This window comes from Antechinus flavipes, chromosome 6 (assembly GCF_016432865.1).
Source record: "Antechinus flavipes isolate AdamAnt ecotype Samford, QLD, Australia chromosome 6, AdamAnt_v2, whole genome shotgun sequence".
Lineage (NCBI taxonomy): Eukaryota > Metazoa > Chordata > Mammalia > Dasyuromorphia > Dasyuridae > Antechinus > Antechinus flavipes.
This window is the reverse complement of record NC_067403.1, coordinates 245203171-245215305: the sequence shown is the minus strand read 5'-3', so window position 1 is coordinate 245215305 and position 12135 is coordinate 245203171. Positions and strand designations below refer to the sequence as shown.

Genomic DNA, 12135 nt, shown 5'->3' with positions numbered 1-12135 from the left:
GGCAATACTTGGGGCCCACTCCATTTCTCCAACCCAACTTGAACTTCTTTTTTATGTTTTCTCCTCCCTTGAAGGCAAGTGCTGATTTTTTTAAAATTTTCATTTCTGGCACAGAACAATTCTTGGCACATAGCAGGCACCTTAAAAGGCACACACACATACATGGTAAGGTGATCAATATAAAAATAAGTAAATTATGAGTAAAAGGAATAAGTTTGAATATTTTTAGGACAAAAAGACAAAATATAATAAAGCTGCACTCAATTTTTCTGTTAAGAGTAGTTACCATTTGAGATAAAGAACAGTTTTCATAACCAGTCAAGGTCTAATAAAATAAAATATATATATTTGAAACAGTTGTTGAATATCTTAAAAATATAATCTTCTGTACTTTATTTTCAGTATTTTGTAAATATTTTATGAAAAAAACACAGAAATTTATTATTAGCATCATTGGAATAAATGGAGAGGAAAACATTTTTAAATTTGACAATTTCATTCATGAATCACATCACTTTGGAAGGATTTTTTTCAGTGCAGCAATTACATCCTTATTTCTCAGGCTATATATCATAGGGTTTAATACTGGAGTAACAGTAGTATATAAAATAGAGAAGACTTTATCTGATTTGGCTGAATGACTGGATTCGGGTCTCAAATAAACAATACTACCAGGCCCATAAAATAAACCAACAACTATGAGGTGAGAAGAACAAGTGGAGAAGGCTTTGGATTTCCCTGAGGTTGATGGAAGCTTTAGAATGGTGGTGATGATTTTGATATAGGATATGAGTATCAACAGAAAGGGCGTCGTGACAAAAAAGAGGGCAGCAACATGGATAGAGAGCTCTTTCTGATATATGTCCCCACAAGCAACCTCCAGTAATGGTGGAGCATCACAGAAAATATGATCGAGTTCGTTAGAATCACAAAAGTTCAGAGAGAAAATCTGGTATGTGAGCCATATCAAGACTGGAATACCAATGGTCCAGGAGGCAATCACCAACTGGATACACATCTTGCGATTCATGATGATAGGATAGTAAAGAGGCTTGCAGATGGCAACATATCTGTCATAAGCCATCACAGCCAAGAGTAAGCATTCTGCAACTCCTAGAATATAAAAGGAGCAATTTTGTATAGCACAGGACAGGAATGAAATGTTTCCCTTCTGAGTCCAAAGGTCTACCAGCATTCTAGGAAGAATGACTGATGTGTAACAAATTTCCAAGAAGGAAAAATTTCCAAGGAAAAAGTACATGGGGGTTTGAAGAGTAGGATTGGTCTTAGTTATGACAATGAGGAGGCCATTTCCTATAAGTATATTCATATAGATGACTAAGAAAATTCCAAATAGAAGCCTCCGGAAGTTGGGAAGATCGGAAAATCCTAGGAGAATGAATTCTACCACAAATGTAACATTGCTTCTTTCCATTTTCTCAATTTCTTCTGGGTGTGGAAATATTGAATTCAGAACAAGTAAATACCTTTCTTTCCCTAGGCTTCAGTTTCTACCTCAGAAAAATAAATTTGCCTGTGGGAGGAACAGAAATTGTTGATTAAATGATCTCCTATATCACACTTACCTTTTTTAATTTTTGTTGAATTATCCATTCTATATCTAAAAAGTAATGTTCTGTTGTTCAATGTCAATTCTAAGTCTTAACATTCTATATTCTCTGTTCTGAAATCAAAAGAAACCAATGAATTTAGATTAAATATGTAATATGCATCAGGGAATGTTCTAAATGTTGTGACTATCTTTTTTGGATATTTGGATGAAAATATGGATCTAAGAAATGTCATCCAGTAAAACCTTTGAAATCAACCTAAATCTTATATATAACACCAGAAACACCATTCCAGATTATTTTTATTTTGAAATGTAATTCTGTCCTGATATCAGAAGCCATAGTTTTCACAAAAGATATGAAATAGAAGAAATTTAATATATTATTAATTTCCCCAAATATTACTATCTTATACTCCTTGTTATGTTAACCCTTTAAGCTTTATTCATGACTTTCTTTCTCCCTGGAAATATTTTTCCCTATTCATGTCTCATCAGAATCTCCCCATATTCTCAAGGCCTATCTCAGCTTCATTCTTTCCTCAGTGTGGCATCCCCTGGGCACCTTGATTAGTGAATATGTCTCATGTCCTTGAATTACTAATTCATGAGAATTATATCCCAAATTTTCTAGCTAGCATATATATATATATATATATATATATATATATCACATGTCAATTCCAATTCGTTACAGGAATTGATGCTAAGTGAGAAAAACAACAACAACAACAAATGTTGTAATCATCAATTATGATGGACTTGTCTCATTTCAACAATGAGGTTTTAATTTAATTTTACAGGGTTTTGCCTTCCTCATATAAACTAAAAAGGAATAGAGTAATTAACTCCTGAGATCTCTTTCAGGTCAATGTCTATGATTGTCTGTCTTGAGAATGTATTAATAGCATTTAAGTTTTTAGTATCTGAATCTTAGAAAAAAAATGAAGCAATTGTCAGTTCTATTCTGGAAAACATATGATTGGATCTCATTTAGAATGGTTATTCAATCATTAAATAAATAAAGTGGATTAAATTATAATAATTCTCATGTAATAGCTTTCTCATCTATAAATGGGAAAAGACATTTCCAGCTCCACCCATTTTTTGTAATAAAGAATAATTGAAATAATACATTCAAAATATTTTGAAAATTGTAAAAAATTACTCACTTCAAGATATCTTTGTCATCACCACTATTCCTTCATGTTTATTTTATATGGAATTCTGTCCCACTGAGCCACATTCTGTTGATAATCTAATTCATTAATGATCTGTAGGAGATTGTATAGGTACAAAATAGTTTTTTTTTTTTAAATATTAGGATACCAACTTATTTTCAATAAACTCATAGAACACATCTTTAGTATGATATGATGAAAGAGAATTCATTGCATTCAAAAATTTGTCTGATTTCTTTTAATTGGCTTGCATATTTTTTATTTTTTTTTCATTTCACATAGCTTTAAGAGAAAGAATATTTGGTATGGAAAATCAATATGTTTTTCACTTTTAATACTTAAGCAGTTAACACTGTTTTAAGGGTACTTCAGGAATTTTTTTTTCTTAATGAACTAAATTTTACTCAAGAATTTGGGCACTAATGTAATCTGTGAAAGGCATCAGTTTCAATTAGTTTATTTGTCGAATACTCAAGTTTAATATCATTCTGCATTTTTAGCATGCAAATTTCTTATCTGTTTGCTAATAAATTTGCAAAATGTGAGATTCAAATGTAAAATTTTGTCCACCAATTCGCCAAATAATCATTGATGCTATTTAGTCATGCAATCATGTCTGATTGACCCCTTTGGGTTTTCTTGGCAGACAGAAGAATAATTTGACATTTCCTTATCAAATTCATTTTATAAATGAGGAAATGGAGACAAGTGGGGTTAATTGATTGATCACACTGATAAAGTCACATTTAGAATAAATGTCTTAGGCCAGATTTAAAATCAGGAAGAAGGCCTGGCATTATGCCACAAAGCTACTAAATACTTATTTACTCTCCTTAAGGAAAGTGTTTGTAAAATATCTGTTGGTGCTTATCTGGTGCCAAATTTTTCTCTTCCCACTCATATACAAATATGGAATAATTCAATAAAATTAAAGAAAAGTATGCTAAAATTATAATTTAGATTAAATTCTCATTAATCTATGTACTGGGAAAAGCTACTGAATTCTCCTTGTGTGACTTGGAAAAAAGGAATAGCAAAAACAAAAGAAGCCAACTATATCAACAACGACAAATACACAATCAAACAAAACAGGTAAACAAAAATCTAAGACTTAGCTTAAATATTTGTGCCATTTTTATAGCAACCTCACTTAAATATAAGATCAAATCTCTAATTATTCCTCCTTGAAAATATACCTTAAATTCTAATTTTCTTCACTATAACATATTTCTTCCTCTTCTTGAAACAAATAGCAAAAGTTCTCTTTGTGGGTTTATTGTTCCTTTTTACATTGATGTCACTTATTTTCACTTATTCTGACGCTTTACTTCCCCTTCCAACACCCTCTCAAACACACATAATCACATTAGACTCTACTTTATTACAAAGTAGAGCTAAGTAAAATAAATCAGGAAATTTGACATTTCAGAAAACACTTACTCAATCATTACATTTCATTTATATGCAAAGAGTAGACATGTATGTTTCAGTGTCAGACAGTGCACTAATCAGTGTTCTGTACTCTTATGTAGAAGAGATCTCTGAAGTCACTGACTCTCTTTCTTACAATATGATTTAAATTTATAATCACCAACAAAGAGAGTTTTTCTTTCTTTCCCCATTAGATATTTTATGGTCTTCTATTAAGCATTTTACTTGCCAGAATTTTTAGATTTTGCTTCATAATGAAAACTGATCATTTAGAAATAGCATCTAAATATGTACGTTATTGACATACAAGATCAGATCGCTTTTAAAGGTAAATAGAATGAGGAAGACTATTACAGATTTATAATTACATAACCAATAAAGTAGCTATTATTTTGGGTTTCATGGTTTGTCAAGGATTTTACATACTCCCTCTTAGTCAAAGAAGAAGCAACTCTAAAGTGTGAATGATTATGATCTCCTTTGTACAGAGGAATTAACAGAGTCAAAGAGCTTAAGTGACTTGACAAAGTTCCTAGAATGATCAAATATCAGAACAGATATTGGATTTCATATCTTCCTTCATTCTATGCCAACAGTTACGTTCCAATAAGAAGCAACATGAATAACAAAATAAGAGACAAAAGAGAACACAAACAACAGCAGTCATTTTAGCTAGACAAAATTAAAAAAAAAACTATTTTACAAAAATGTTGTTGCAAATGCAATTCTAAAAAAGCACAAGTAATTTTCATATATGCCTGACAAACTTTGTTATTCAAAATACATTTGAAATTGTTCTTGATAGAAAATCCTAAGATCTGTTATTCTTATGTAGATAAGACATAAAGTAATATGAGCAGATTATATATACAAAATATGAATTGCAGATTATCATTAGCCATTAAAACATTTTACTAATAAAGAAAATATTTGTAAATGAAAAATCACAATTTTAAAGCTTTGTTTTCTTTTTCACAAATCATAAAGTAGCTAATAGGATAAAAATTGGACATAATCATTTTTTGTCCATCTTAGAGAATAGAAAGATAATTTATTGGAACTGTTAAGTCTTCTAAATATTCTGAGAAACTTTTTGGAATTATGCAAGTATAAGTCAGTTAATTACCCACAACCTTTGACTCAGGAATATCACTAATGTGGCTTTAAGGAATTCAGTGATAGATAGGTCCCACATGAGAAAGTATATTAAAACTGTTTTTGTTTGTTTGTTTGTTTGTTTTGTTTGGTTTTGGTTTTTTTCAAAGAGGGGAAAAAACATGGAATGAAAGAATCTAGATGTCAAATCCACAATGTTTTCTGGTGGAGATGAATAAAATGCAGTAATATGAGGAAAATGTATGTGAAGAACTAAAGTAGGGAAAAATAAATTGTAAATATCTTCAGGACAAAGAAATACAATCAATATAACAGTAACCACAATAATAGTAATAATGTGAATGCAGGGAAAATTTTAAGACACAAGTGAATTCAGATCAATTCCAATAAACAATCAACTTCTGGAAGAGATGCATTTCAGCAGCTCTTAGCTTTGTAGGTTAAGAGAACAATGGTTGTAGAGAATTAAAAACTTATCAGTTGCACATTTATAAACAATGATTATATTTGAACTCAAAATTTGAAAAAAAAATGTGAAATATTATCTTTGTAAGTGACATGGAAAGTGGAAAATATTTTAAAACTAAAACCATATATTAAAACACAGTTAAAGCTGTTATAAATATGGTTTCTTTAATGTTTTCTTCTCTTTCGTGTTTTCTTTGTTACAAAGGATAGGGGAATGGCACTATACTAGATAAGTGTGGTATAGCAAAAAAAAAAAAAGTGAACATTTATAAATAAATTAAAAAAAAAAAAACATGCAACAACAGAAAAAATGTCATTTAGATGGCAATGGAGTACATAGTGCTGTTTGCCTTTTTTTTTTTTTTTCTTGGTAAACTGATAGATCAGAACTTAGTATGGAGTGGGAAAATTATTTTGGGGACATTTTCCTCCCCTCCTGAATATATCATGATTTATTTTTCTATTTTAAAACTTTCAAGAACCTTTTTGATGAAGAGGTATATAAACTTCTGCATAATCAGAGATTTTGTGTGGGGAGGGCAAGCAAAAGAGTTCACACTTACCTTTATTAGATGTTATTAAACCATATTAAGGTGCTTCTCTTAATTCAAACAATCTGAGAAAATAATAATTAGCAAAAATAAGGTGCTTTAATGTTTGGGAAGCTCTTTACCTATATTATTACCTCTTATTTTCATACCGTTTTTCCAATATAGGTACCACTTCATATATTAGGATATTGTGCTTCAAAATATTGAATGATTTGGCTCAGTGTCAGATGGAGTTTTGAATTCAGGGATCTCAAGACCTTTCCTCCCAGTTATTCTTTTACTTCCTTAAACATTATTATCTACTACAATATTTCATACAACTTTGAAAGGGGAATCAGACCCCTTCCAAAATGACCCAGTCACCACTCTGTTTAAGTAGAAATGATTCCTGCCCTTCTGTGTTCTCTTGAGACAATTACCCATGAATCTAACAACATTTTAATGGGAATGGTCTTCTGGCTCATAGTCCGGTCTTCTAAATATCAGTTAATGAGACAGTGTTATACAGTGAAGACATCTAGGGATTTGAGCCATGGGATCATATGGCGACTCTCACTTTCTTAATTCCTAACTATCTAATAATTGGAAGGTCATTATTCTTCACTTAACCTGTTTCTCCAAAGTTGGAATTATAATATTTTGAATTCTTTGATACCTAATCTTACAGTAAAAAAAGATAAGATTACAAAAGATATAATAACCCTACTTATTATTATAAAACTTAATCTTATTTTATGCTTAATCTATGCAATTAGGTGAAAATCAATTAGCTACTTATATCATGTAATAAACCCAATATTTTCTTTAGGATGTAGTGCTGAAAGTAAACTTTTGGTGTTTTTTTTTTTTTTTTTTTTTTTTTTTTACCTAGCACTTCCTCTTCAGTTTTAGGAAGTTATAGCAATAGCCTTATAGGGCATTGATACACAGAATATAATCATAAGGAACCCTAAATTGTCAGTGGTAATTTATGAGTCTGAATCCTTGTTTTGTTAGTTTTGTTATTAAATAACTGCGCGTCGGTTATTTGCCTTTTTTAGTGTGATCTCATCTGAATGCATCAGATGGTAGTACATGTTTCTTACTTGTCTATCCAGAATAGGGGAATTGAATTAGCACAAAACCATCAATTAAAATGATTCTGGTAATAAGGAAGGACTCAGGGCCAGAAAACCTGCCAAAAAAATTAGTCCTAAGATACTTCCTTTTCCTAATCTTCTATTTATGTGACTGTTATACCGTCTCTCTGTATTATCTGATGTACTTAAGAACTCATGGACTTTGACAGTAACTTGTGATTAACTCTTAAAACCCACTTTTACCTGTTCTGCAGCTGAATTCTCTTTTATGCAAATGCATGTATGTGTCTCTGATTTGTTTTGTATGTGAGTGTTGTATATATGTATATGTGTATATATATACACACACACACATATATATATATATCTTTATCATTAATTGAATCCATTAAAATATTCTTTAGTATGAAGATAGTCTTTGACAAATAGACATAGTTGCATATTTGTTAGAACAGAGGGCAGCATGTATAAGACATACATAAAAAGAGGAGAGAGAACAAACATGACAAAAATGAATTAGAAGATAAATATTATAATGAAAAAATGTTTATAATAAATATGACCAAATACGACCATTGTATGATTGTTAAGTCACACAAAAAATAACATTGTAAACCATTCCTTAATGAAAGAAATGGTCAACTGAGATGAAAAATTAACAAGGGAGAAAAGACAATGATTAGCAAGTTCATGAAAATATTCTTTAAATTATTAATAGACCCACATCAGCAAACCTTTGAGAGATCCTGAGCCCCAGTGCAGTAAAGCAGGCAAATAAAAATATGACTCCCTCCCCCCATTTTCCACATGCTTCAGTATAACCAGGAGAATGAGCAGATTCTGTCTCCAGGAACCATCATGTGGTTTATCACAACCATGAACAAACATGGGTTGTCCGTTCTTTTATGGATCAGCATAGCTCCAGAGAAAAGTAGAAAAATCCATAGGATTTAGTATATGCCAGACACAACCACGAGAATCATAGCACAGTGCCAGGCAGGCTGTGAAACCCCTATGGCCTTCAGTTGCACCATTCATCATACCATCCTATCTTTTAAGTACAGCACCAGGTAAAGAATCAAGACCTGCATCCCCTAGAATAAGAAGCCTGAAATGGCACCTTTTTTTTGTTAATACTTTTAAAAAATATTTTATTTTATTTTATTTAATAATAACTTTATATTGACAGAATCCATGCCAGGGTAATTTTTTTTACAACATTATCCCTTGCACTCGTTTCTGTTCTGATTTTTCCCCTCCTTCCCTCCACTCGCTCCCCTAAATGTCAAGCAGTCCTATATACGTTAGATATGTTGCAGTATATCCTAGATACAATATATGTGTGCAGAATCAAGTAGTTCTCTTGTTGCACAGGGAGAATTGGATTCAGAAGGTAAAAATAACCCGGGAAGAAAAACAAAGATGCAGATAGTTCACATTCGTTTCCCAGTGTTCTTTATTTGGGTGTAGCTGCTTCTGTCCATCATTTATCAATTGAAACTCAGTTCTCTTTGTCAAAGAAGTCCACTTCCATCAGAATACATCCTCATACAATATCGTTGTCGAAGTGTATAATGATCTCCTGGTTCTGCTCATTTCACTTAGCATCAGTTCATGTAAGTCTCTCCAAGCCTCTCTGTATTCATCCTGCTGATCATTTCTTACAGAACAATAATATTCCATAATATTCATATACCACAATTTACCTAGCCATTCTCCAATTGATGGGCATCCATTCAATTTCCAGTTTCTAGCCACTACAAACAGGGCTACCACAAACATTTTGGCAAATACAGGTAATGGCACCTTTTTAAATTTTGGAATAGAGCTTACATTTTAAAGTAAAGGAAATATGTTAAAAGCATGGGCAAAAGTAAAAACAAAAAGGAATCTGAATATAAAGGAATGAATTATTGTGGTGACAGGGGCAATTAAGACACAAACTCAAAAGACTGCAACAATGTCAAAATACTGGCAAAACCACAAAAAAGTATAGAAAAAATAAGAGCTAGGAAAAGAAAATAAGTACTTAAAAAATTGACATGGTGAAATGTTAAAGAGGATACAAAATCCACTGAGGAAAACAACTCCTTTTTTTTTATTATTTTTTATTTAATAATTACATTATATTGATACTCGTTTCTGTTCCGATTTTTTCCCCCTCCCTCCCTCCACCCCCTCCCCTAGATGGCAAGCAGTCCTTTATATGTTGGATATGTTGCAGTATATCCTAGATACAATATATGTTTGCAGAACCGAACAGTTCTCTTGTTGCGTAGGGAGATTTGGATTCAGAAGGTATAAATAATCCGGGAAGAAAAACAAAAATGCAGATAGTTCACATTCGTTTCCCAGTGTTCTTTCTTTGGGTGTAGCTGTTTTTGTCCGTCATTTATCAATTGAAACTCAGGTCTCTTTGTCAAAGAAATCCACTTCCATCAAAATATGTCCTCATACAATATCGTTGTCGAAGTGTATAATGATCTCCTGGTTCTGCTCATTTCACTTAGCATCAGTTCATGTAAGTCTCGCCAGTCCTCTCTGTATTCATCCTGCTGGTCATTTCTTACAAAACAATAATATTCCATAACATTCATATACCACAATTTACCCAGCCATTCTCCAATTGATGGGCATCCATTCATTTTCCAGTTTCTAGCCACTACAAACAGGGCTGCTACAAACATTTTGGCACATACAGGTCCCTTTCCCTTCTTTAGTATTTCTTTGGGATATAAGCCCAATAGAAACACTGCTGGATCAAAGGGTATGCACAATTTGATAATTTTTTAGGCATAATTCCAGATTGCTCTCCAGAATGGTTGGATTCGTTCACAACTCCACCAACAATGCATTAGTGTCCCAGTTTTCCCGCATCCCCTCCAACATTCATCATTATTTTTTCCTGTCATCTTAGCCAATCTGACAGGTGTGTAGTGGTATCTCAGAGTTGTCTTAATTTGCATTTCTCTGATCAATAATGATTTGGAACACTCTTTCATATGAGTGGTAATAGTTTCAATCTCATCCTCTGAAAATTGTCTGTTCATATCCTTTGACCATTTATCAATTGGAGAATGGCTTGATTTCTTATAAATTTGAGTCAGTTCTCTATATATTTTGGAAATGAGGCCTTTATCAGAACCTTTAACTGTGAAAATGTTTTCCCAGTTTGTTGCTTCCCTTCTAATCTTGTTTGCATTAGTTTTATTTGTACAAAAGCTTTTTAATTTGATGTAATCGAAATTTTCTATTCTGTGATTAGTAATGGTCTCTAGTTCATCTTTGGTCACAAATTTCTTTCTCCTCCACAAGTCTGAGAGATAAACTATTCTATGTTCCTCTAATTTATTTATAGTCTCGTTCTTTATGCCTAGGTCATAGACCCATTTTGATCTTATCTTGGTATATGGTGTTAAGTGTGGGTCCATGCCTAATTTCTGCCATACTAATTTCCAATTATCCCAGCAGTTTTTATCAAATAATGAATTCTTTTCCCAGAAGTTAGGGGCTTTGGGTTTGTCAAACACTAGATTGCTATAATTGACTATTCTGTCTTGTGAGCCTAGCCTTTTCCACTGATCCACTAATCTATTTCTTAGCCAATACCAAATGGTTTTGGTGACTGCTGCTTTATAATATAATTTTAGATCAGGTACAGCTAGGCCACCTTCATTTGATTTTTTTTCATTAATTCCCTTGAGATTCTCGACTTTTTATTGTTCCATATGAATTTTGTTGTTATTTTTTCTAGATCAATAAAATATTTTCTTGGAAGTCTGATTGGTATAGCACTAAATAAATAGATTAGTTTAGGGAGTATTGTCATCTTTATTATGTTCGCTCGGCCGATCCAGGAGCACTTAATATTTTTCCAATTATTTAAGTCTGACTTTATTTGTGTGGAGACTTTTTTATAATTTTGCTCATATAATTCCTGACTTTCCTTTGGTAGATAGATTCCCAAATATTTTATGGTATCAACAGTTATTCTGAATGGAATTTCTCTTTGTATCTCTTGCTGTTGGGTTTTGTTGGTGATGTATAAAAATGCTGAGGATTTATGGGGATTTATTTTGTAGCCAGCTACTTTGCTAAAATTATGAATTATTTCCAATAGCTTTTTGGTAGAATCTCTGGGGTTCTCTAGGTATACCATCATATCATCTGCAAAGAGTGATAGTTTGGTTTCCTCATTGCCTACTCTAATTCCTTTTATATCTTTCTCGACTCTTATTGCCGAGGCTAGTGTTTCTAATACGATATTAAATAATAATGGTGATAGTGGGCAGCCTTGCTTCACTCCAGATCTTACTGGGAAAGGTTCCAGTTTTTCCCCATTGCATATGATGCTTACTGATGGTTTTAAATATATGCTCCTGACTATTTTAAGGAAAAGTCCATTTATTCCTATGCTCTCAAGTGTTTTTATTAGGAATGGATGTTGGATTTTATCAAATGCTTTTTCTGCATCTATTGAGATGATCATGTGGTTTTTGTTTGTTTGGTTATTGATATAGTCAATTATGCTAATAGTTTTCCTAATATTGAACCAGCCCTGCATTCCTGGTATAAATCCTACTTGGTCATAGTGTATTATCCTGGTGACAATTTTCTGTAATCTTTTTGCTAATATTTTATTTAAGATTTTAGCATCAATATTCATTAGGGAGATTGGTCTATAATTTTCTTTCTCTGTTTTCAGCCTACCTGGTTTAGGTATCAGTACCATATCTGTG

General features: G+C 32.1%; 1 protein-coding gene across 1 annotated transcript; it reads right to left on the bottom strand.

The window, feature by feature from the left end:
- Nucleotides 1–511: 511 nt before the first annotated feature.
- LOC127540817 (olfactory receptor 10AG1-like) lies at nucleotides 512–1477 on the bottom strand. The gene has a single exon (XM_051965686.1). It carries the CDS (start codon nucleotides 1433–1435, stop codon nucleotides 512–514), a length of 924 nt encoding a protein of 307 aa, XP_051821646.1. The 5' UTR covers nucleotides 1436–1477.
- Between the last annotated feature and the right edge of the window lie 10658 nt (nucleotides 1478–12135).

Coding starts and splice junctions, on each gene's coding strand:
- LOC127540817 (XM_051965686.1), bottom strand. CDS start 1,435: ATGGAAAGAAGCAATGTTACATTTGTGGTAGAATTCATTCTCCTAGGA.